Below are 27326 nucleotides of genomic sequence, written 5' to 3' on the forward strand. Positions count from 1 at the left end.
CTTCCTACCTGGAGGTATCCATCATTAATCCCTTGGTGTGTAGCTCTCCAGAGCCTTTGATGTGAGTTTACCTTCTCTACTTTCTGAGGTGTGACAGCTCTTTACACCGATATTTGGCCTCAAACAGATATTTTGTCCTTGTGTTTAATTTTTCTACAAACAAAATTACTCCAGCTTTCCAGACAGTTTTTTCAGACCCCACCACCCCATTCCCCATCATCACCCTGGCCTTCATTCCAGCCTGAACCAAATAAGATGCCGCACTTTAGAAGAACTCCAACCTTTCTCAGTGTGAGACGCTGAGCTCCTGTTGACAGATCTCGTGAGATCAGCACCATCCTAATAGCCGCCTTCTCTTTTGTTTCTTTGTTCTCCACAGCTTTTTGCAATCTTTGCATTTGCAACATGCGGTGGCTATTCCGGAGGCCTGCGGCTGAGTGTGGACTGTGTCAACAAGACGGAAAGTAACCTCAGCATTGACGTAGCATTTGCCTACCCGTTCAGGTAGGGAATGGTGACTTGTGCTCACTCGTCTCCCGGAGGGGCAGGGCACTTTCTTCTTTCTGTGGTTTCTTTAAAAAATGCAATCTCCCAGGGACTTATGAGTAAAAAGAGAGGATTCTTCCTGAGCCTGAAGAATGCCCAAACAAGTAAAAGGAGGCCCACCTAACACCCTACCCTGGGAAGAGTTATTCCATGGGAGTTGTACTTTCAAACCAGAATTAACTCTCCCTCTCCCAAAAAATGCTACAGATTGCCCAGTATTGGGGTCCATCAATATGGAGATCTCAGTTATACAATTTCTTCCTTCCCGTCCATAATTCTTTAAGGTCTCCCAAATTCTCTCTACAATTGTGTGGTCACCTCTCATTTCATAGTGACTATGCAATCCTGTCTGATAATGCGTTTAATGATATTAATATTGTTTCCATGTGCCATTGTGCTTAGCTTGAATCTCATTAAGTCACCACAGTGACCTTTTGAGGGTAGTACAAGTACCATCGCCATTTTCAAATGAGGAAACTGAGGCGCAGATATATTTGCCCACATTTCCTTGGCCAGTAGGTGGCAGAGTCAGTGTTTGAGCGCACTCGGGTTAAGCCCAGAACTCACATCTTTACTCCTTTACTTCAGTTGCTTGAGATAACTCTTTCAACCTCTTTATAAATTCACTATGAAAGATAAGACCTGTCTATAAAATGATGACTAAATACCTACTAGGACTTGTCCCAAATCAGACATCTTGTGATTCTGATCCATCTACCCAAAGTGGATTAATTGAATTCAATTTCTAAATAATTTGTTTCTGTAAAAGTACCAAACACTTGGTACCAAATAACTGGCGTGATTTTGTAAAACACTTTCAACATAATATTTTGACATCTTATTAATATACTCTCATGTGTGCCCTTCAATTTAGCAAACATTTGTCAAATATTCATTTTGTGCCAGATACAGTGCTGGTTCTGGAATTACAGAGAAAAGTAGAAATTAGCCCCTAAAAACTTTGCTTAAATAGGCAAGTACAGTGTTTTTCAAAATCTTTCCCATGGAGCCCTACATATTTAATGTTTCTAAAAAGAAAAGAGGAAGAAAGTAAGAAGAAAGAGGTAGAGAATAAGAGGGAGAGAGGGAAGGAAGGAGAGAGGGAGGGAGGGAGGCAGAATTATTTTTTTATAAATTTATTTATTTATTATCTATTTATTTATTTATTTTTGGCTGTGTTGGGTCATTGTTGCTGTGCGTGGGCTTTCTCTAATTGTGGTGAGCAGGGGCTACTCTTCATCGTGGTGTGCGGGCTTCTCATTGCGGTGGCTTCTCTTGTTGCAGAGCATGGGCTCTGGGTGTGCAGGCTCAGTAGTTGTGGCGCACGGGCTTAGTTGCTCCGCGGCATATGGGATATTCCCAGACCAGGGCTCAAACCCGTGTCCCCTGCGTTGGCAGGCTGATTCTTAACCACTGTGCCACCAGGGACTTCCCAGAATTTTTAAATTATATGATAAAATAAGTTTAAGAAATACTTCTTAGCACTTTGCCATTCTAATACACATTTTGAATCACCAAGAACACAGTGTGTCCCCAAACATTTTTGGCCACAGAAACCCTTTCTCACTGAGCATCTCAGAAGATTTGTATATCATGGAACGCATCCTCAGTATACTGATCTAGTGAACTTTTCCTAGTCCAAAACAAAAGTGCCTCAGTTCACAGCCAATGAATCACGCAGACAGGGCATTTATACCAATGTATTAAATGGTTTTTAAGAGTCATACAGTGATAAAAGTTGCAAACACCTCTGCTCAAGTAGATACTCTCCTAATTAACTAATAAGGGAGTCCAAAGCAGAGAAATATTAAGTATAGAATGCCTGGTAATTTAGCAATTACCAGAGCTTCCTATGCTAGTGGAAGTGGGAGTGGGGATGCTTGACACATCTGAAGGTTCTGGAGGAACTCCTTGGCTTTAGTGTGGAATGGCCAAGCCAATGCATGCTTACTCATCAACACAGGGGATCTAGAAGAGGAGATGAGAATTTTCACTGGCTGGGCAACAGGGATGGGATGCTTAGTAACATTATTCGTGACATTGTAAGGTCTACATTGCTTTCTACCAGGATTTCCCACCAAGAGATATGGTAGAAGCAGATGACTTGAAGGTCAGTCCCTTAATTTTTTTTTTATAAATAAATTAATTAATTTCTTTATTGGCTGTGTTGGGTCTTTGTTACGTTGCGCGGGCTTCTCATTGCAGTGGCTTCTCTTCTTGCGGAGCACGGGCTCTAGGCGCACGGGCTTCAGTAGCTGTGGCTCGCGGGCTCTAGAGCGCAGGCTCAGTAGTTGTGGCACACGGGCTCAGTTGCTCCGCGGCATGTGGGATCTTCCCAGACCAAGAATTGAATCCGCGTCCCCTGCATTGGCAGGCAGATTCTTAACCACTGTGCCACCGGGGAAGTCCCAGTCCCTTAATATTTAAAGAGCAGCAGGTCGCTGAACATTGAACACAGGTCTCTCTGTCCCTCAAAGTAAAATATACCAGTCAAGAAACCCGTGTAGATGGAAAACCAGTGCCTAGGTTGGGGTGGTGGTAGAGAGCAGGGTGATATTTAACTTCACACAGTCCTTAGCTAAGTGAACAATTTGAAAAGGCCTTTCACGCAAACATTTTCCAGCCTTGGGCTTCTTCATTTTCTTCCTAAGATATATTACTGGCCCAATTAAAAGCAGCTAGAGAAATTGTATTAAAAGGTTTATTACCATCTGTAAGTATAGTGGCCTGCTCATTTGAAAGATTTTTACTTGGGTTCTGAAACAAAAATTATGAACCTTTTTTTTTTTTTTTTAATAGCAGAACTTTTCTTCCATACCTTATCTTGCTCTGAAGCTCTCTATATATAACAGATATGAGTCATTGGAAAAGTTGAACAAGGGGAGGAAGGGGACTTGAAACATCCAGCTGGTCTTCCTGTGCCCTCTCCCTGCCACACACATTGCCCACCCCCGGCTGTACCGCACTTGTCATATCTCCTCAGAACCCTAGGTCTCCTAGAAGCATTTTAAAAACCACCATTCTAGAAAAAAGCAGGAAAGCTTTTGCCACTCTGCAGATCACATCTATACAATATTTACTATCTATACTGTTAAGAAATCAAGATTAGCCTATCTCCTCCCACAGAATGTCTTACCTTTTTGTCCCACTAATGTCCATGTAGGAGGTATACATTCCAAAGAGGCCCAATTTTACTAGAGTTGCAATTTCAGTTGTGCATTTGGGTACTTTAAAATATTGTGCCACTATCTTTTCGAGGAAGATTTCAGTAGTAAGAGACACTACTAGAATTTATTCAGATTACTCTGAAGTCATTTGTTTCAGAAGTAAGTTGGGTTAGCAAGATGCTGGTGATGGATATCATCAAAAAGTTACTTTCTTCTAAAATTTTACAAGCCAGTGTCTTTGCACAGCAAAGGAAACCATAAACAAGACAAAAAGACAACCCTCAGAATGGGAGAAAATATTGGCAAATGAAGCGACGGACAAAAGATTAATCTCCAAAATATACAAACAGCTCGTGGAGCTCAATATCAAAAAAACAAACAATCCAATCAAAAGCTGGGCAGAAGACCTAAATAGACATTTCACCAAAGAAGACATACAGATGGCCAAGAGGCACATGAAAAGAAGCTCAACATCACTAATTATTAGAGAAATGCAAATCAAAACTACAATGAGGTGTCACCTCACATCAGTCACAATGGCCATTATCAAAAAAGCTAGAAACAGTAAATGCTGGAAAGGGTGTGGTGAAAAGGGAACCTTCCTGCACTGTTGGTGGGAATGTAAATTGATACAACCACTATGGAGAACAGTATGGAGGTTCCTTAAAAAACTAGAAATAGAACTACCATATGACCCAGCAATCCCACTACTGGCTATATACCCTGAGAAAACCATAATTCAAAAAGAGACATGTATCACAGTGTTCATTGCAGCACTATTTACAATAGCCAGGACATGGAAATAACCTAAACGTCCATCGACAGATGAACGGATAAAGAAGATGTGGCACATATATACAATGGAATATTACTCAGCCATAAAAAGAAATGAAATTGAGTTATTTGTAGTGAGGTGGATGGACCTAGAGTCTGTCATACAGAGTGAAGTAAGTCAGAAAGAGAAAAAGAAATACCATATGCTAACACATATATATGGAATCTAAAAAAAAGAAAAATGGTACTAATGAACCTAGTGGCAGGGCAGGAATGAAGACATAGGCATAGAGAATGGACTTGCGGGGCGGGGGAAGCTGGGCCAAAGTGAGAGTAGCATCGACATATATACACTACCAAATGTAAAATAAATAGCTAGTGGGAAGCAGCAGCAAAGCACAGGGAGTTCAGCTCAGTGCTTTGTGACAACCTAGAGGGGTGAGATAGGGAGGGTGGGAGGGAGGCTCGAGGGAGGGGATATGGGGACATATGTATGCATATGCTGATTCACTTTGTTGTACAACAGAAACTAACACAGTATTGTGAAGCAGTTATACTCCAATAAAGATCTATTAAAAAATAATATAAATAATTAAAAAAATAAAATTTTACAAACCAATGTCAATGATTTGATCATAATCTTAGAAACAAAACGAGAGTATTCAGCAGTTTCTGATTATTCCGTTTATTGAAAACACAAGGAAGACAGTAAACTCTAATGCCAAGTCATTTGAACAAAAACAATTAGTCTGTAAATGACAGATCAAAGAAAGCTACTTAACTCCCTTATCAGATTACCAAATGTGAGATAACCTCAGTTTACAAAATCATAGATAGGGCTTCCTTGGTGGCACAGTGGTTGAGAGTCCACCTGCCGATGCAGAGGACATGGGTTTGTGCCCCCGTCTGGGAAGATCCCACATGCCACGGAGCGGCTAGGCCCGTGAGCCGTGGCCGCTGAGCCTGCGCGTCCGGAGCCTGTGCTCCGCAGCGGGAGAGGCCACAACAGTGAGAGGCCCGCGTAATGCAAAAAAAAAAAATCATAGATAATTTACAAAATATTCATGTGCTGCTTCCAATAAATAAGCCCAAACTATAACTCCTTCACACCACCACATGTATGCATTTTTCATGCACGCTTCTATCAGAAGCAATTTAATTCAGCAATATGTCCTTTGACTATGGGAATAAAGCATTTGTCACCCGACCTGTTTGGTCTGTGATTAAAATGAACAAACAGCATTTAACTGTTTTCCTCATCTACTGTAATATGCTACTTTCGTAGAAAACTCATTTGATAATTTGGGGGGGTTCTGTGTTCAATATTTTTAGCACTTTATTTATCCACAAAAATGGGAAGTAGAGTTTCTTATTTTAAAGAAATTTAACACATCGGAAGGAAGCCTACTTGAGGAATACCAACTAACACTTTGCATTTATATATGATGCCTGTCACATGACAGGAAATCAGAGTGGAGAGCTTAGGGGCTATGGGAATAAAAGTTTTCATGGCAAAGGTTAGTTTGAAGGGTCAGAGTATACTACATAATTATTGCACCATCTCTATGACGGGGGTTCTGAGGTTCCGTTTGAGAAGGCTGAGCTGAGAGAAATTTGTTCAGCATCACATAGAAAATCAGACTCAAGATTTTGGATGTCATATGTTGTGTAATATGATCTACTAATTTGAATAAAAACTGAAGAAAGCAATGTTCAGGTTGTTTGAAACATGCTGAGTAGAGCCAAAAATGATGGAGTAAAGTGGTAAAGCTGGAAAGATGACTTTGGACAAGATTTTAGAAGACCTTGAACTCCTGTGTGATTGAATATGGGGAAAGAGTCCAAGAAGGTAAAGAGAGAATAAGAAGGAAAACCATTTTAAAGTGGAGAAGATAAATTTGGATTTGATCATGCTGTGTTTGTGTTTTCTATCAAGAAGTTCCATGCTTGAACCCCACGTAAGAAGAGATAGGGTTAGCCTGGAAATGGGACTCCAAGAGTCATCTTCATGGAGTGAGAAGTAAGTCCTAGATGAAGAGAGGTCTTCGAGACAGATGGGAGCGTGGGCACACAGGGCTAATCTATGAGAGATACCCACACTTAGAAGAAATGAAGGAGCGCAGTGGCTGAGCGAGACCAAGAAGAGGCAGAAGGAAAAGGGGTGGGACAACCAGGCAAGTGTAGGCTTCACAGAAGGTAGGGATACGTCGTGAATGAGTGATACCACTCAGCACTTCAAAGAAAAGTGAAAACTAAAAGTCCACTGAAGGTAATGAATGGTGGTCATTGAGGAATTTCATGAGATATTTCTGTAGGAAGGAAAGCATGCCAGGTTGTTGGACAATGAATGGTAAATAGAATTCGGTATGTTTTTCCCTCAGACAAGTAAAATGCAAAATGCTAAGGCTCAAACCATTTTCCCTTAAGCCTGTGTGAGGTGATGTTTGTGAAGAAAGAGAGAAGGTTGTTAACGACCTTCTTATAGAAAAGGCGTTCACCTCTGGCTTCTTGAAAGTAATCAGCTCATTTGATGATGGGTGATAAACTTGCCACCTTGGCTAGACAGTCAAAAAGGTTTCTATAATAAAGGCATAAAAATCTTCCATCATTTGAGAACAACTGAGTATAGAGAATAACAGCAGATTCATCATGAAAAGTAAATTAAGTTGTTATGTCACTTTTATGTCTGGAGTTGCCTGTCCGGATAAAAAAGATATTAAGTTTTCTATCAATGTCAAGCACTCTTCTAGATATGGGATTAGTAATCCCTGCTTTAGATAATTAACAAAATTGCCCTTGATTAATTTATCTTGAAGAAATAACCAGAGATATAAAGAAGTGTGTACAAAGGTATTTATTATTGAATTATTCTAAGTACCTCAAAATTAGAAATAACTTATGTGTCCAAAAATAGGGAATCAGTTAAATAAAATGTGGTAGGCAGACACTGAAAGTCATTTCCTCAAATAACATTTAAGGGTGTATATATATATATATATATATATATGTATATATATATACATATATATATATAATGATTCCAATTTTGTTTTATTTTATACTAGCTGGCTGTAGCACATGCTGCCATTGCCCATACCTGTTAGTCCCTCACAATTCACACCTACACTTTTTATTGTAAACCCATATAGCTGTTAAAGGGCTTTCTCAAGCCACAGGAACTTCCTTGGTCAGTACGCAGGGCAGGCCAGAAATGCTGGGGAGTTAATATCTCCTGGAGCAGCCTTCATCCAGTGACAAATGTTTGTTGGAGGATAAATATCCTGAGTGCCTCACCTCTCCTGAGGCACAGCTCTGAGCCAGGTCCCACACCATCTCTCAGAATACCCAGCAGGTACTTCCCACAGTGGAAACATGGTCATTAATTAACACACCTTTTACTACCTGCTTTCCCTTTCCTGTCTCAATTCTCCACTGGCCTATTGGTATTTCCAGAGATGAATCTTCCAAAAACAAGTTGCACTCAAATCTTGATCTCAGGGTCTGCTTCTGGGTAATCCAACCTAAGACACTACCATTGTGTGAATTACCAACATTAAAGAAAGTGGATGGATGAATGGGTAGGTGAGTGGGTGGGTGGGTGGATGGATGGACAGGTGGACAGGTAGATGGATAGATAGGTAGAGAGAGAGGTACAGATAGGTAGATAGATGGATAGATAGATAGATAGATAGATAGACAGATCGATCCCTATTTTCTCTCACTCTAAAAGATGTTGTACGCTGTTGCTCATATGAAAACCAGCTTGGTCAGAAATCTCCTTCAGTGGTTTTCAATTCAGGTTTCAAATTTGAAGCCACGGTTGGTTTTCTCTGTCATGGTATCTTAGCATATGTGGTAGGTCTTTTCCAATTGACAGTCATAATAGCATGTACTCAACCTTCGTTTCTGAAAAACAGATGATTGCTTAGATTTGGGAGATGATCCATGAGGCCTCCAAAATGAATTTTGTCTAAAACGTACACCATAGTTTGTCAGTCCACCGCAAATATATTCTCCAAATTTGGGGATTAACCACACAGCTTTTCACTTGGGGTAACAACAAAAACCATGTCCTGTTTATAGAGATTATGTCATGATCACTGCATCAACTTGTTAATTTATTTCTAGGTGGTGAGATTATGAATGCATCAAATATTCTTTGTACACTTGTCCACATTTTCCAGATTTTCTCCAGTAAGTTTTATGACTTTTTACACTGTGAATTTACTGAAGCAACATAATGTAGCTTGAACTCTAGAGGTGGATTGCCTGGGTTCAGATCCCTGCTCTGGAACTTCCTTGCTGTGTTTTGTTGAGAATATTGCTTACCACCTCTGTTCCTTATCTGGAAAACAGAGACAGTGTTAACTATTTCATAGAAGTGTTGTATTAAGTGAATCATGTATAGGAAATGGTTAACACAAGACCTGGCACTCAATAAAGTCTCTTTCAGTATATTGTTTTTACTTTCATTACCAAGAAAAGGTAATTAAAAATAGAGAGCTGAAGAAGATATTCTACTTAATTAGCAAAATGACCCTCAAGACAAGAAAATGACCCCTTTATTATGTTATATTTTACACAGAATGGGAGCTTCCCTATCCCTCTCTCTCCCAATATGCAAACTTTAAGAGATGTGTACATGTTTAACTATCTCTTATTTATTAACTTGCTTTAACTCTTTGACGCTTATTTGGGCTGCCCTAGAAGGTATTCTTATTGGGCCTGGATTTTTTTTTCTCATTAAGCTAATGGGAGAATGAAAGGCTCCCAAAGTACAGAACAGAAACACTCAGTGGCACAAGCATGATCTTCCCGGGGTTGTTTGGTGGGAGTGGGATGGGAGAATGAGATTCTGAGTCTGATCTTTGTGATCCTTGAAACAGAATTTACGATGGGTCTTCTGTTTTGAGGGAGAGGTGAGCCGGGGCGGCTTGCTGGGCACTGGCTGCAGAAGCAGTGTTCTCTCTATGACTCTGGCCACTTGCTCTGATTCGCCCACTTCTGTTTGGAACGTGGGGACGGGTGGAGGTTGATGCCAGGAAAGCTGTGGAGTTTGGGCCTTTATTTGGTAATGCTAGCTCTGTCGTGGGGGAAAACATTTTCCCCCTAAGATCCTTGCCCTAGCGCGATGGTGATAAACTCTTTTTTATCATGAAGGCCAAATTGGGGAAAATAAAAATGTTAAGAGCTGCAATTTTTTTATATCTTGTGTTCAGGAAATGCTGCCTTTGCAATTACATTTGAGCATGTTTATTGTTTCTCATTACCAGAGGGTTTCACTCTTTTTGGCTAAAATTTCAGAAACTTTATAACTACAGTATCTCATTTTAATGTTATGCCTTCAAATAAATTTTGGATGTGATGAGACCTGGTGGTTCTCTGGGGCAGGCAGGTGGGGAGAATGGAAGATAGTATAGCCAAAGGATTAATGGTGGATCTCTGGCCACACCCCTGGCTTCACATCCAAGCTCTGCCACCCCGCAGATGGGCAAGTTATAGTCTCTCTGGGCCTAGGTTTCCTTACTCTAAGAAGGAAATGAGAGTACTTTCCTCATAGGATGGTTGTAAGCATTCAATTAGGTCATACAAGTTGTTCGTGAAACAGAGTCTGGCGCACCTCAAGTATTCACCGAATGGTGTCTTCCTTGCTGTTAATTGTATCAATAGAATTTGGTGCAAGGACCTGGCAGAATACAGCTGTAGACCAAGGACAGTCATATTTGGAGATATCTACATAAAGAGAGGAGCTGTCATTTGTAGGGAATGTCTGCAGAGATCACAGAAAATGTGGCACACTGGCTGCTGCCATGGAATGGGTTAAATTAAAAAATTAGAGAATGACCAATTCGTTTACCTCATCCCCACCGCACTGTTCCCCTGGCAACCTGAGTCACTGATAGAATGGGAACATTTTTGTTGTAGCACTTCTCCAAAAGGACAGTGGCAGGGAATTCCATAGAAGGATGTCTTAGTTTGAGTTCTCCCAACAGCACATGCTGAGACAAGGATTTGTAGTTTTCTTGGCAGGTGATTCCTGGAAATACCAGTAAGGTGTGGGATAGTGAGACAAGGAAGGGAAAAAAGCCAGTGAAGAGTGGATTAATGAGCAAGGTACCACGGTGGGCCCTGGGGCAACTAAGACTTCCAGGAAAGCGTGGATAACACGCTTCACTTCTGGCAAGTGATGAAGCTGGGGTAATTATCTACCAACTCCTGTTGGTCATCAAAAGCTGCTCCTACAGGCATTAACTCCCCAGCAGTGCATGCAGACCAAGCATGCACTTGCAGCCCGTGAAAGCCTTCAGGCAGAGATCGTGATGCTTTCTTTAGAAAGTCATCATCGTATACAGAAATGATGAGTACCAGAGAGATATGAGTGGGCAACCAATGGCTTCTAATACAGTGGGGAGCCTCTTTAATCATCTCTCCAAATCTATGACTGATCCCATGTTGGATCATTTATTCTTTCTCTCCATAAATATTTACTGAGCACTTACAGTGTACAAGGCCCTGAACTATATAGCCTATTGGTATGTGTTGGTTGGTAAAGTAGACACAGGCTCTTCCCTCATGAAATTTACAATCATTTGGGAATGGGAGGAAGACAGACATTAAAGAGCTAGACAAAGAACACACACACACACTCACATACACACACACACAGTAGTGGCGGTTTATAAGAAAAGGTGAACATTGTACAGAAATGTGAAATGGGGATGGAGAGGGTTAAAGGACACCTACCCATACAGGATGATCCAGAAGGGCCTCCCTGAGGAGATGGCATTTAAGATATCGGTTGAAAGAGGAGAAGAAGGGAGGTGGGCAGGGAAGGATTGGGAGTTGGGGATTAGCAGAGGCAAACTAGTATATATAGGATGGATAAACAACAAGGTCCTACTGTATAGCACAGGGAAGTATATTCAATATCCTGTTGTGATAAACCATAATGGAAAAGAATATGAAATATATATATATATGTATAACTGAATCACTTTGCTGTACAGCAGAAATTAAACACAACATTGTGAACCAACCATACTTAAATAAAGAAAATTTTTAAAAAATTTTAAAACACACGAAAAAAACCAAAGGAGGAGAGGAAGAATGATCTAAGCCAAGGGAACGGCACATGCCATGCCGAGGAGATAAGATGACGAATGGAACCGTGCTGTATTAGATTAGCTGGCTGGGGAAAATCTCTCTGATGAAGTGACAGTGGAGTGCAGACCTGCAAGAATTAAGAGAGAGAGGAGAGAGAAGAGAGAGCTGTGCTCCTCAGAGGTCCCTGAGGGTGTATTCCGGGGAGAGGGAAGAGCCAGTGTGGGGCCTGATGTCTGAGCTTGGGGAGAGTCTGGGAACCAGTGAGGACACCAGCACTGCAGGTTGGAGGGAGGAGGGAGGGAGCAAGGAGATGAGCTGGAAGAAGACGGCAGCAGCTGGGTCACATAGGGTCTGGTGAGATAACATGACGAATTGGGATTTTATACTGAGTGAGGTGGGAAGTCATTGGAGGTTTTGTGCAGTGGAGCCATGCAATTGATGTTTTTAAAAGATCTGGCTTGCAGCTATGAAGATAGTCTTAAGGGAGCGTGGGACGGGGTAAAGTCAGGGAGGCCGGTTAGGAGGCAGCTGCAACTGTGCAGGGAAGAGACAGTGGGGGGTTAGACACATGTGGACGCAGTGGGGAGGGTACTGTGTGGTACGTAGCATGTCAGATTTGCATGGTCATCCATGCCTCACCTCTTATGGCAATTTGCGTCTACAACCCAGCCCGGTTTGTCATCTTTTGCCAGTGATGTTGGGTAGCATTTGGTCAGTCTGGGGATCAGCTTTAATATTTTCAGTTTCTTGTTCCCAATATTAGCTGTGGGCAACCCCTTGGGAAGGTCACTAGTTTTTCAACACTGCATGTCATCCAGGACAGTCAAAACACAAGTAGGCAGCCAGCTGACTTAACTTGAAAGGAAACTTACACGATTCCATCGAGACATGTTTGTGAATGCGTTTCTGAAAGCAATAAGAAGTAGATGAAGTGGATAACAATTCCTCTTCATGGAATATGGTTTGAAACAAATCATTGCCTCTATCAGTCAGGGTCCAGTCAGGAAAGGAGACCTCATGCCAAGTGATTCAATTTTAAAAAGTTAATATAGGGAACTAGCGAGGCAGGGCTTGGATCAGGAGGCAATCCAGAGATTAGTGACTAGGAATCCACCACAACCCCTAAGCCCAGAGCATGGATGGCAAAGTCAAGCCCTTGAGCCAAGTCCCGCCAGCCTGCAGCCTGCTTTTACTTAGTCCATGAGCTAATAAGGACTTTACGTTTTTTAATGATTACATTTTAAACATTATAGTTGTGTAAGTACTTACAATATATCCTTGGTTTTGCCAGTTGGCCTGAAGTATTTTCTATCTGTTCCTTTAAAAAGAGAAGTTTACTGACCCCTGGGCAAGAGGCGTAAAGGGAGAGGTGGTCTTATTAGAGCACAAGATGGGGCACCCGTGTGACGGAAGCTGGGACCATGGATGGAGGAGGTGTCCAGAGGAGCATGAACCAAGGTAGAGCTGCAGCCACTGCTGGACATGTGACCCAAAGCAGCAAGAGAAAGAGGGGGAGAGGTATTCTGGCTTCTTCCATGCTCCTGCCCTCTAGCCTCCCACCAGAGCTTCCCATTGGCCCAGCCTAAACTGAAAGCCAGTTGGAAAGGAAATCAGGCCCCTGAGATGCAGAGCAGAGCAGGGGAGGAGCAGATCATGGAATTGAGAACAAACAGCCAATGGCCAGCACAGAGTTCCTCTCTGAACATCAGTTTCCTCATCTACAAAATGAACAAACTGGATTGATGCTTTCTTAAGAGAATTAGACCTCTAATTCTATGAAAGCAGAAATACATTTTCCTAACTTCCTTTTAGGGGGAACAGTTATACTTGACCTCGGCCGGGAACCCGGATAGCACCCCAGCCACTGCTGCTTCAGAGAGAGCAGAAGAAAATATAAAAATTCAACAGACTTACTCTATATGTCTTTTTCTTTCAGCCTCATAGGGCTTCCTCTGATATTTATCCTATTTCGGTAAAATCTGAACAGGGCTTTTAAAACCGGGATTTGGGCAGTTTCTGAAAATAATTGCAGGTTATATAATCAAGGCTGTTGTTTCTGTTGAGCTCCCATAGGGAGGTGACAAGTGGCAGAGATTAAATCAGTGTATGCTGGGTGAGCCTTTTCTGTAGTTCTCGGTCTCCCTGTGTGTCATTTTACAGAGCAGGTGTGGGGCAGTGTGGTGGGCAGAGCCTCATTAGCTGGGAGAAGCGCTACTCCCTAGAAGAATGCAAACATCGCTTTTTTCAAAGTTATAAAAAGCAAGTTCTAGTTCTTCCTTTCAGCTGTTTTCTTTCCTAGAATTGGGGGCAGGAGGTGGGGGACGAGGGTTGAGTTGCCTAGAAAAGGATAAAGGAATTCAGCTATAGCAGTAGCCCAGGAATGTCAGAAGGAAACATCCCACTCACATCTGTGTGTATGTCCCTTGGAAATGCTAGGTGCCTGCCCCACGCTGTTAAGCTCCGTCTCTGCTTCCTTCTCTTTGGGAACCAGAGGAATATTGGAGCATTCTTCGCATTCCCTGGACTATCAAGCAGGTGGCCAGAAGCCACACAGTATACTTTAGGAGGTTCAGCTGGTGTCAGTTGAGTGGTGGAGACCTGTGTGCCCCATCCTTCCCCAGCCCCACCCCTTCCCTGAGAGAATGTCATTTTGTGAGCTGTGAGCGGCATTGAACTCTCTGGGGACCATGAGGTCAAAAAGGAAACAAATGCTCAACTGCCTTGCTGGCCAGATGCTGGGCAGGCAGAACGGAAAAGTAAATGCATGGAGGCCTGGGGCATCAAACGGTAACATCTGTGAGGCTGGGCTTTGCATTCCTAATTCCTCTTCCAGGATCCAGCTGTGGGAATTCAGAGGCCTGGACCTGAGTTGGGACTTTAGACTGTCTCTCAAAGTCAGGTTCAGGGACGCCCCACCCCAAACCTGCATACCATGTAGAAAGCTTGTTTAAAATGCAGATTCCAGGATCCTAGCCCAGACCTCCCTAATCAGCATGATGGCTGCTGCTGGGGCCCAGCATTGACACTTCGGAAGTCCCAAATGACTCCTAGGCACACAGAAATTGGAGAACTGCTGATTCAAGGAGAAATAAATAGGTAGAACTTCCATTTTCAATTGCCTAATACTTTGTGATTTAACACTGCCAGATTTTTTTTTTAATATTTGGGGTTACACTTTGGTTTAAGCAAACACTTGCCTTATTTATCATACTTAACAGGATAAAATAGAAAAAGGAAAGTACCATGACTAAGCAAATGAATGTTTCTGGTTTCTGTTATTCCCAAATTTCCTGTTGTGATCTATATTTCTCTTAGAATGAAAAACAATAAGTGACGAAAAAGCAAATGGTAATTTAAATTTGGCAGTAATGGACAAACTAGCAATTTCACTACCTCCCCCCCCATAATGTGCTTTTGAGCATGTCCCCCCAAAAAGGGGCTGAAAAGGCAAGTGGTAGTTGCCTTTCCTCCCTAGGCCAAGTAGCAGTTAGGGCGGAAATCAAAAAGTAGTAGTAGGGGTTTCCCTGGTGGCGCAGTGGTTGAGAGTCCGCCTGCCGATGCAGGGGACGCGGGTTCGTGCCCCGGTCCGGGAAGATCCCACATGCTGCGGAGCGGCTGGGCCCGTGAGCCATGGCCGCTGAGCCTGTGCATCCGGAGCCTGTGCTCCGCAACGAGAGAGGCCACAGCAGTGAGAGGCCCGAGTACCACAAAAAAAAAAAGTAGTAGTGTATTTTATATACGTGTGTATATGTATATACCCGCATACACGTGTATATATATATTTCCATATATATATAATGTTTGACAGTTATTGGTAGGGTCATTATCCCCTTGACCGTCACAACAGCACTGTAACAGAGGCAGAGCTAGAGTATTTTCCCCCCATTTTGCAGATAGCACACAGAGCCTTAAAACGTTTCTCAAGGTCACACAACTAGTAAATGCCAAACCTGGAAACCTGTCCAAGTCTGTGACTTCCATGGGTATCTCAATGGAGTTTTTTACCAACTACTCCAACCTCTATTTTAACAACAAAGAATGATGATGAAGGTGATCATCATCATCATCAGCATCATTATCATCAAACAAAAGCCACTATTTATTGGTCGTTTTACCATATGTGAGGAACTGTACGAAACCCATCACATGTATTGTATGCTTTAGTGCTGACAACATCCCAATGGGATAGCTACTCGGAACTCCACTTGACGGGTGAGAAAACTAAAGCTCACTGAGGTTGAATAACTTGCCCAAGGCCACACAGCTGATAAGTGGCAGGACCAGACTTTTAACAGCTGGGTTTGGCTTCCCTCAAAGGTCATGTGCTTCACCATCACACCGAGTGGAATAGCAGTGATGTCCTTGAGTTGACAAGCCACCACAATAGCAGAGATTCTTTCCTCACTCCTAGACTTTGAGCCTGCTTCCCACCAGCAGGCAAGCTGGGCAGGCAGGAGGGATGTAGGGAATGGTTCTTGGGGACATCGTGTTCCTTGGGACTCAGAATTACAGGCATTTATTTTCCAGTTGATTTTCCAGGTCCAGGAATAAACTCTGAAGGCAAAACAATCCCAGGCTGGGACTGTCATGACCACCCTTTTTCCTTTTGCAGCTGGCTAGCATTTGAAAGAAATGAGCTGTTGCTCATACCATTTGCAGAATATTTTAGTCTTTAATTTGAAAGATTCTGTGCCAAAGTAGCAGCTGTCACTTGGAGACTGTTAAGGACTCACATAAATGACAGGGTTTTCTAAGAATGTAGTTACACCGAAGGGTTTAGTGCTACAACAGATTCTCGTTTCCCTAGCAAAGGGATGGATTGTGGAGGGAAGCAGGAGTTGGGGAGTGGAGATTTCCCAGATACCAATTGAGGGACTTCACCTTTTTTTTTTTTTTTTTTTCGGTACGCGGGCCTCTCACTGTTGTGGCCTCTCCTGTTGCGGAGCACAGGCTCCGGACGCACAGGCTCAGTGGCCATGGCTCATGGGCCCAGCTGCTCCGAGGCATGTGGGATCTTCCCGGACCGGGGCACGAACCCGTGTCCCCTGCATCGGCAGGCGGACTCTCAACCACTGCGCCACCAGGGGAGCCCAACTTCAACATCTTTGATCACAGTGAAGGATCTTTAGTTACAACGCTCCTTAAGCCTAACACTGAGATATCAGAAATAAGGAAAAAGTGCAGAGAACCATTTTTCCTTAAGTGCAGAGTTCAGACTTCTTCCGAGATGTCCTTGATTAGCTCTAGGGTTCTTTAGAAATTAGCTGAGAATTATGCTCAACAACCTCTCCATACGTGAACTGGGGGTTCATTTTCCACCCTTTCTTCCACCATTTGATATTCCATCATCTAAGACACTTACATTCTGTTGTTTATAACCACATTTTTAAATATCTCTTTTTTATTAGAAAAAGGAACACATTATTTTTTCTGTTCTAAAAAACCCCATTGATTGGGATTGACATATATACACTAATATGTATAAAATGGATAACTAATAAGAACCTGCTGTATAAGAAAATAAATAAAATGAAATTCAAAACTTAAATAAAAAATAAAATAAAAACCCCATTGTATAAAAACTAATGAAGTAGAATATCAGAATCCTCCTTAATGTAACTTCTCAGAGATAATCACCATCAAGAGTTGCAGTGTGTATCATTTCAGACTTTTTCTTTGAATGTACTCATTTTTATGCAAACCGATTTTGGTGTAAATATCATTTGTAAATTAATTCTTATTTTTTAAAAAAACAACTGTAAATATCCTCCCACATCAGCTTTTATGGATCGACCGCATTCTTTAGCCTCATGGCTGTACCATAATTTATTAAGCCCATCACTTATTGAAAGATATTTAGGTTGTTTTAGTTTTTCAGTGTTACAAACAATGCTGCAATTAACATAGCTTTATAACTTCATTTGTAAGGTAAGTTCCTGAGACAAAAGGTATATAAGCCTTAAATTTTCAGAGATTTTGCCAAACTCCTCTCCAGAAAGCAATTAGATGTCCACCAGGAGGATATGAAGGTGCCTGGTTCTTCACATTCTACCCAATAACGGAATCCTCTAGAGGTACATATTTAATGATTAGTGAGGATAAGTGTGTTGTTATATAATCATTAGATGTTTGTATTCCTGGTAAAAATTTTTGAAGAACAGTGTACTCACCTTTCTTTATGTCTGATCCCTGACATGTTCACCTGATCACTTCCCCCACCCCTGTTACCTCGTTGGATCAGCATTCCTCAGAGCTCTCTGGTGAGATTTGCTAATCGCCGAAACATTCACTGTGGGCCAGGCATGGTGCCTGGCAATGATGGAAATTTAAAAATGAAAAGAGAACGGGTTCTCTTTCCATGGAGCTTAGTCTTTTAAAAGAATACTCGACAAGGATGAAATTGAGACATACGTGGCTCGTCAGGACCCACAGCAAGTCCTCAATTTTACAGGAATTTGCACTAATGTCCCTGAAATCCCTTCCCAATATCACCAACATACAGAGTCACAGTGCACATAATTAGAATTAAGGCCCTATTAATCTTTACTAGCGACAGGGGGCTCTAGAACAAATTGCCTAAATTGACTAATATTTACACAGTGTGATAGAACTTTTTAAGAATTCATATATCAAATTAATTTATGCCATGGTGCTCATCTTAACAAATCCTCATTAAGTGTTGGCTTTGAAAAGAGTCTGCCCAATAGTGATTGCAAAGAGAACTCATTTGCCAACCCCTGGTCCCTTACAGGTACAAAAATGTCGTAAAGGAATTTGTCTTCGAGGTTAATTTTTAAGTGTTTAGTCTTATTTATCTCTGTGTTTAGTTTCTTGCTTGTCAAAGTGAGAAAGGACTGGTTTCTCTGATCTTTTCACCAGTCACCATAAGCGATTGTTAAGAGAAAATAAATTCTGTCAATTGTGCCCCATTGAATATGATTTTCTGTCAGTTTAAGTCATCGTCTTAGACTGACGTGAACTTTACCATTTCGAAACCTGAAATTACTACTCTAATTACCATGGTCTTTAGAGATGGAATTCAGTCTCTCTGCAGACTGAATGTTCTCTGAAAAAAAATGACAAAGTTTAATGTTTCCTTTATGCAGATTTTAAAAAAAAGTAAAGCACAAGTATTCCATATTGGAACAAACAGCACCATAGAAGAAAATGAATGTAAATGCCTTACTGCACAAGACTAAATGAAAATGTGATGTGAATTGCTTTCTAGCTCAGGCTCATCACTAGTGCCCAGATGACTGTGTTGCTGTAGTCTTAAAAATCACTTCAATTTTCAACCAAATGCCGCTAGCCAAATAAACAATGTGTGTCTCTAACACTTTTTATAATGCTTTCTGGAAGAGAAATACAGACAGTATGAAAAAAAAGAAAAGAAAAGCATACTCAGCTTATCTTTCAGAGTCTCACTGTACATCACCAGGAGTCCTCAGAGACTCGTTGAACTTTTGAACTTGTCCATTTACTCATTTGGTCAGTCAGTGCATGAACCAGGTGAGTGTAGAGTGCTTGCCCTCTGCTGCAGATCCAGCCCATACTCAGCCATGTTTGGGTCCCAGGGGCCCCACCCATCTTAGCTAATTGAATGATGGGTAGGCACCAAATTATTAGTTGGTCAACAATCTGTACATGGTTGCTGGGACAAAGAGAGACTCATTCATTCATTTAGCACATTTTTAAAATTTAATTGTTCTTTTATATTGGAGTGTAGTTGATTTACAATGCTGTGTTAGTTTCAGGTGTACAGCAAAGTCATTCAGTTATACATATACATATATCCATTCTTTTTCAGATTCTTTTCCCATATAGGTTATTACAGAATACTGAGTAAAGTTCCCTGTGCTATACAGTAGGTCCTTGTTGATTATCTATTTTATATATAGTAGTGTGTATCTGCTGGTCCCAAACTCCTAATCTATCCCTCCCCCAACCACGTTCCCCTGTTGGTAACCATAAATTTGTTTTCGAAGTCTGTGAGTCTGTTTCTGTTTTGTAAATAAATTCATTTGTATCATTTTTTTAGATTCCACATATAAATGGTATCATGTGATATTTGTCTTTCTCTGTCTGACTTACTTCACTTAGAATGATCATCTCTAGGTCCATCATGTTGCTGCAAATGGCATTATTTCATTCTTTTTTATGGCTGAGTAATATTCCATTGTATATGTATATCGAGCATCTTCTTTATCTATACCTCTGTTGATGGACATTTAGGTTGCTTCCATGTCTTGGCTATTGTAGACTGTGCTGCAGTGAACATTGAAGTGCATGTTATCTTTTTGAATTATGGTTTTCTCCAGATATATAGCACATTTTTTTGAATGCCTACTCTGTGCAAGGAGCTGTTCTTGGTGATGGAGATCAAGTGGAGAGCAAGTTACATTGGGTCTTCCTTCTCCTGGAGCTTAACATTGTAGTGAGGGCAAGGAATAGAGAAAAGAAACATGCAAACAAGCCAAAGACAAAGATCATGTCAGACAGGCACGATGACAAAAATTAAACAGAGTGATACAGTGGATAATAAGTGGGAATGGAGTAGGCAAGGAGGTCTCTCTTATGAGGGGACATTTAAGCTGAGAATGACAAGAAGGATGAACCATGAAAGATCTAGGTGGAACGTGAAGTTGGAAGAGCAAGTGGAAAGGCAGAAGGGAACCTGGTGCAGTAGAGGAACAGATAGAAGAATAGCGCAGGGAGAACACAGTGGGTAAAGGGGAGAGTGGGGTACAGTGAGTCACGCAGGGGCCAATAAGAGATAGGGCCTCACGGGCCATGTAAGGTACTTGAAGTTTATTCTGGATGCAGTGGGAATCCTTCACTTAAGACTAAAGGAGTGACATGATCTGATTTACATATTTTAAGAATTATTTTAGCTGTTGCGTGCAAAATATATTTTTCAGTTAATCTAGGCAAGAGAAGATAGTGGCTTAAGTAGGGTCTTAGTGAATAAGAGGGAGAAAACTGGAAAGATTTGGGATGTATTTAAAGAGATGGTACATAGAACTGGCTTCTAGAAACTATATGTGGGGAGCAGGCAAGGCAAAGAAGGATTCAAGGCTTGGGGTCCAAGAATGGGGAGGATAGTAGTGGGAGGTTGGTGGCACATGGATCAATTGTTCCATTTTGGCCAGGTAAAGTTGAGATGCCTATTAGATGCAACAGTTGTTGTTTTAAAACAAATGAATGAATGGCCTGTTGTAGAAAGCTATGGTAGACCAATCAGATTCCCTATTTGTGGTAGGTGCACTCAGAAACTGGAGAGAGGGAGGGAGATGCAGATGAGCCAAAGCCAGAGAGGACATGCAGAGCTCTCTCTGAGCCAAAATTATAAGGAAGCAGAAAATGAATCAAAAGGGAAGCCAGTTGGAGGAAGGAAAGTATCAGATCAAAAGAGTTAAATACATCTCGAGGAGTCGTCAGGGTACATGGCCCCAGAGGGAGATGTGAGGTGAGTTGTTGCTCCCTAGACCTGCCTCTGCTTTCTTACTTTCTAGTTCTGTCCATAGGTACCCTTCCAAAAATATGCTGTTTTCCTGATGTAACTTAGGTGGGTTTCTGTTTCTTTCCTACAAACTAACATAGTTGAAATAAATAACTCAACACACTGAGGACCACAGAGATGAGTCATATAAAGTCACCATCCTCAATGAGTTCACAGCCCAGTAAAGAAGATAATAATGCAAAGAACTGTTCTGTAAAGTCCAAATGGAATGCTAAGGGGGTTAAAATGTTATTTATCTACCATTTAGTATTACATGTTCTTTTATAAGCAAGCAAAACATTAAATGTACAACTTGTCTGTTGGCATCTGCATCGAGTAATAGAAACTGCAAGTGATGATTTCTATTAGGAAATATATGGCATTATATAAGGTTTCCCATATTTTGATCATGGGTTTTACCAAATGTGCATCCCACCTGGACTATTATTTACTTAATGTTTTCATGTAGTTAAACTCACTTTTGTAACTTAGATACATACTGCTGCCTCATCCTAAGCAATAAAGCCCTGAAATAATGGTTTGTTTGCTATTTACATAGTTTTCTAATATTCATAAAAATAAATACAGAGTATGAAAATAGAAAGCTGACCTGCATGTGGCTAAAATCTTACCACAACCACCAGGGCTACAAGTACCAGATTTTTGGAAACAGTGACATAGAGAGGAAAGCACTAGACTCAAATTTACAAGATCTGACTTTGAACTTGGCTCCTTAACCAAGAAGCTACTGTGTAGTTCTGGGCAAATCAGTCTCTTTCTCCCTCAGCAATAAAATGATTGTATACCTTCCCTGCCCATCTTAAAAAGTGATTATAGAGATCACATAAGCCCCAGGGTATGTTCAGATGCTTTGCAAAAGACAAAATGCCTAACAAATTGCAGTGCTTATTGCGAATGTAGTTGTGGACCATGATGATTGTACCTGTGGGTTCCTAATGTAAGTGCCACTGGGGCAATGCTGGCATTTAAAAACCAAAACAAATATTTTCTCCTCTAAGCTGTGCTCCAGAATCCTCCAGCTCTTTAAACTTGTCCTCACTTATTATCGGAACCACACAATTTGGACTGTGCTCAAAATAATTTTCAATTATTTCTAGCAAGCAAGCCTTGTCTTCCCAAGGGTATGAGGGAGCCCCCAGAGAAGGCACCTTCTTTTATCAAATGAGTTCGTTGTAAATAGACTGTCCATTATAGTGTACAGAGTGGCATGAGCAAAGATTTAGTGCCTCTTTTTGGCTACAGTCTTTGTATGAGATAGTAAAGCTCTCTGAATCTATTTCCTAATTGGTAAAATGGAAATAATAATCCCTACTTTGCAAGGATTTTGTGAATTTTAGTGAAATAATGACAGTTAATTGTTTAATATAGTGCCTGAGCCATAGACAGCTCTAAATAAATATTAGCCACTATCATTTTACTGCATGAAGGATGAGAATTGCTATTCACATTGGTGACATCTATTAGGAGTCTATGATTCCACGTATCATAGTACCCACCTCTTAGAGTTACTGTGAGAAATAAATCAAAGTTCTCACATGTAAGCAATGTCTGGCATATGGTAAGTGCTTAATAAATGTAAGCCTTTGCTGTCCTCATCAGCTTTTGTTATCTCAGTGTTTATTACAGGACATCATATTTTGGATAAAGCAGGATTCTTAGTTGTAGAAAATTCTCTGTTAAATCGGAATTGATTGTCTATGTTGTTGTCTCTGTTCCATTGTTCAAAAAATACTATAGGAGTTTAGCATAGTGTTAGAGAATAATAGATGTTCAAAAGATACTACATGAGAAACAGGAGAGATTAGCATCTGGTTTGATTTGAATACCTAAAGCTCTTTATTGATAAGAACCTAGACTTGTGCTATTATACACTAGCTATGTGTGGCCACAAGCCCATGAAATGTGGCTAGTCTGAACAGAGATATGCTGTAAAGTGTGAAATGCATACTAGATTTCAAAGACTTACTGTGAAAAAAATTTTTTTAATTTCATTAATAATGTCTTATATTGATTAGACATTGACATAGTAATATTCGGGGTATATTGGTTTAAATAGATTATTTCAACTCATTTTACCTGTTTCTTTTTACTTCTATAATGGGACTACTAGAAAATTTAAAATTAAACCTGTGGCTCCCATGGTGGTTTGCATTATATTTCTATTAGACAGCACTAACCTAAGCCATTTCATAGTTCAAATGTTGACAAAGTATCATGGCTCATCTTCACAATAGCAAAGTTTTTTCAGAATTTTAATGTAAACTATTTTTGTAATAGTTTTTATCTGTTGAAACCACTTTCTAAACTTATTGTTTTATAGCAGGCACGATTTTAAGTGGGTAGAGTTTGGTCATCTAGTTCTGTTATTTGTTTGTATCTTAGTGTACAGTATTTAAAGTGCATTACTTTGTAACATAAAATTTAACGTAGTTGTTTCCACTGAATGAAAGAGTTGAGAAAGTGACAATTTACCTTAAAATTAACAAAATAGCAAACACAAAAATGACTAATGTTATAATTAATGTTATAAATAATCTTGAGGGGGAGTCAGTGGCTGAAATTAGGTGATGAGTCTGAAAACAGTGATGGATTGTTTAAATATCAATAGTGTTTTGATTAATTTATAACAGTGAAATACTTTCAGTAGTGCCATTTTGCTTGATTACCATGTCCTACACAATATACCATATTAATTTGTGAATCCAGTGGGTTTTTACTGAAAATAATCTTATATAACATGTACATTCCCAAATCTCCATCAAGTAGACAGTATATATAACAGGGTGACCTTTTTTTTTTTTTTTTTTGCGATACGCAGGCCTCTCACTGTTGTGGCCTCTCCCGTTGCGGAGCACAGGCTCCGGACGCGCAGGCTCAGCGGCCATGGCTCACGGGCCCAGCCGCTCCGCGGCATGTGGGATCTTCCCGGACCAGGGCACAAACCCGTATCCCCTGCATCTGCAGGCGGACTCTCAACCACTGCGCCACCAGGGAAACCCCCGGGTGACCTTTTAATGAGTCAATTTAGTTCACTTTTGAAATGAAAACATTTTATAAAATAATGTGTTGATAACTTTTAAAATCTTATATGGATGCACATGTTTTGGCCACGTGTAGGTCTGGGTATTTGAGCTTTGGAGAAGGTTCTAAATGAAGAGCCCTTATCAGCTAAAAGCAGAGAGAAACTGCTTTGCTGTATGGAGATTTTCTTAACAACATTCCAGAACCGTTCTGAAGCACCCAAAGTAACTTCCTGTAGAGGTATTAAGCACCAACTTGCTTTAGCTTAGAATTCATAATTCACAAAATAAAAAAAATGGAACATCACTGATTCTGTAATCCCGTCCCCTGCACCTTCCTCCTTTGTTCTACAGGATTTTAACAATATTCCCGTCTCCAAATTTACAAATGATTTGCTTTTCCAAAGTTCATCTCCAAGTCAGTCGTCCTCTTGGAATGCAGTGAGTGTTAGGTTCTAAGGCTAGCCCAATAAAGCCACACGAACAGCTAAAATAGTATATGCACTTACAATGACCACCGCAGATGCAAGAAAATTAATTAAAAGAGATTGCTACAGACTGAAGATCATCTTTAAAAAGTGTCTTGAAGATCCAGGTATGAAGAGAAGCAGTATTTGTGTGTGTGTGTGTGTGTAGCTATTTTTTTATTTTTTAAATTGAAGTATAGCTGATTTACAATGGGATTAGCAGATGTAAACTATTATATATAGGATCGATAAACAACAAGGTCCTACTGTATAGCACAGGGAACTATAATCAGTATCCTGTGATAAGCCAGAATGGAAAAGAATATTAAAAAAAAGAATGTCTATATGTGTATAACCGAGAAGCAGTTTTTAATTAGCGACTGAAAACTGAGTAAGAGAGACTTCTGTGGACATCCTGAAGCTGCTTTAGAAACTTTCAAGGACCACAGAGGTTAACTGCAAAGGTTCTGTTATCATCGAATAGTGTTTCTCAATGTTTGTCTTTTCACTGACTGGGGTACGCCCCCCTCGTTATTCTTCAACTCAACTGTGGTGAGGTGCTTTTTGTGGCGCAGGTGGACAGAAGGTGGGGAAAGGGGACAGAAAAGGAGCAGGACAGCCTAGAGAGATTTCTGAGATGATCGAGGAAGAGGTGAAATGTAGAAGAGGGGAGTTATTTAAAGAGATGGAGTGTGAGTGACAGTCAGTAACTGAACTGGGAAGGAAGGAAGAAGAGAGAATGTAGCACTTGCTCAGTAGTCAGTGATAACAGCTCATTTACTGAGCTCCCATGCTCTTCCAGGACTGCCATGTGTTTGACACACATGTAATCTTCACAATTAAAGGCAGTATTAGTCACCTGTGGAAATGAGAAAACCAAGGCTCCGAAGCTTAGGTGTTAGGTTGAACCATATGAAATTGCCGGTATTTTGCTTGGCGTACGGCAATTTCAGATGGTTCCACCTCATACCTTTCCCAGGGACACAGAATAGTAGATTTTGGAATGAGGTTTCAAAAGCAACTCTACCTGGCCCCCAAGCACTTAATCTTTCCTCCACCTTCCACACATCTACACAATGACATTGGAGGGAAGAGAAAACATGTCATGGGGGATCTTGCATCAGACAGGACCCGCTTCTCACCATGAGGGTGGTGGCACCATGGGGGAAGGAATGACCAGGAGCTTTTCAAAGCAAGGTTGAGGGTTAGGTATAGAGCAGAACCAGTCATTTGAATGCACAGGTAATTTGTATGTCTGATTTGTAGCTTGAAATATGGCTACATTAAATACTTTATATCTGTAGAAAAAAGTTAATCCATAGAGTAAAGGCCATTTCTACAATAGCATGCTTACATTGTAACATGGTTTAGATACAAGGCAGACATTTTAATCTCCCCTCACCCTACTAGGAAAGCATGGTTTTATGGGTTCTCAATAGCTCACGTCTTATGCAAATTACTGTACTCCACTTGGCTGTAAGTTTCAGTGAACAGCATTCTAGCAGTGAGTGGTGTTCAATCAATGACAGTAATGTCTTGTAAGGGACCTTCTTTGTAGACCTTTCTATTGATTTTTATATTTTCGCATCCCCGAAGATTTCATCCCTAACTGAAACCTCTATCCGTCAATAAATGCACCTCCATCTGTTGTTCTGGGCTTAACTTGTCATTCCTTCTGGATATTAACACAGCACAGAGATTATTCCTGTGCATATTGTGTCCTCAGACTTAGACCCTGATCTCTCCCTTCCTTCCTCCCTTCCTTCCTTCCTTCCTTCCTTCCTTCCTTCCTTCCTTCCTCCCTCCCTCCCTCCCTCCCTCCCTCCCTCCTTCCATCTGTGTTTTTTCCTCTTCCTGACTGAGCCTTGTAGAGCAAATCTGTGAAAGGAATTGTTGGCTGGACATGGGCCCCAGTACCCTGAGGAGGCAGTGGGTCAGACCTGAGGTGTCTGATGGAGGAGACATGCATCTTTCCAAGTTTGCAATGCCTACTTCTCAGCAGTGTGCCCCCAACGCAAGTATTTGCCAGTTGCATGCCACGAAATTCCCCGAATGTCCCTTCTGAAATATTTTGAGAAAAACCTCTTTGCCTCACTAGGTAGATCAGTTTGGCCAGTGATACCCAAAGGGATTTTTGAGAAACATTAGCCCTGTGAAATGCTCTTCAAAGAAGGATTCACACTGTCTCAAAGAAATAGCTGTCCTTTCATGTTCATTGCCCCATTACTCATAATAGCCAAAACATGGAAACATCAACAAATGAATGGATAAAGAAAAAATATATATATGTATATCACATTCATATATGTGTGCACATATATTTATATATCACATATATATATTGATATGTATGTATAAATATATAGGCAGTGGAATATTATTCAGCCATAGAAAGGAAAGAAGTCTTGCCATTTGCAACAATATGGGTGGACCTCGAGGGCATTATGCTAAGGCAAATAAATCAGACAGAGAAAGAAAGATACTATATGATCTCACTTAAGTGTGGAATCTAAAAAAGCCAAACTCAGAAATAGAGAGTAGGAGGGTGGTTGCCTGGGCAGGGGGGTCAGGTAAATGGGGAGATGCTGGTCAAAGGATACAAACTTGCAGTTGTAAGATGAGTGGGTTCTGGGGATCTAATGGACAGCATGGTGACTATAGTCAACAGTACTGCATTCTATACTTCAAAGTTGCTACGATCTTAAATATTCTCACCACACACACACAA

The 27326-nt window shown here is 40.9% G+C and overlaps 1 protein-coding gene across 2 annotated transcripts in view; it reads left to right on the forward strand.

Moving 5' to 3' along the window:
• Positions 1-27326, forward strand: part of SYNPR (synaptoporin) — a 292879-nt gene that overhangs the window by 173335 nt on the left and 92218 nt on the right. For both annotated transcript variants that reach the window (XM_024746440.1, XM_024746441.1), the window contains one exon: positions 380-504. In XM_024746440.1, coding sequence (XP_024602208.1) covers positions 380-504 — 125 coding nt within the window. The remainder of the gene's footprint in view (positions 1-379; positions 505-27326) is intronic.

This window comes from Neophocaena asiaeorientalis, unplaced genomic scaffold, assembly GCF_003031525.2.
Source record: "Neophocaena asiaeorientalis asiaeorientalis breed wild unplaced genomic scaffold, Neophocaena_asiaeorientalis_V1.1 scaffold251, whole genome shotgun sequence".
NCBI lineage: Eukaryota > Metazoa > Chordata > Mammalia > Artiodactyla > Phocoenidae > Neophocaena > Neophocaena asiaeorientalis.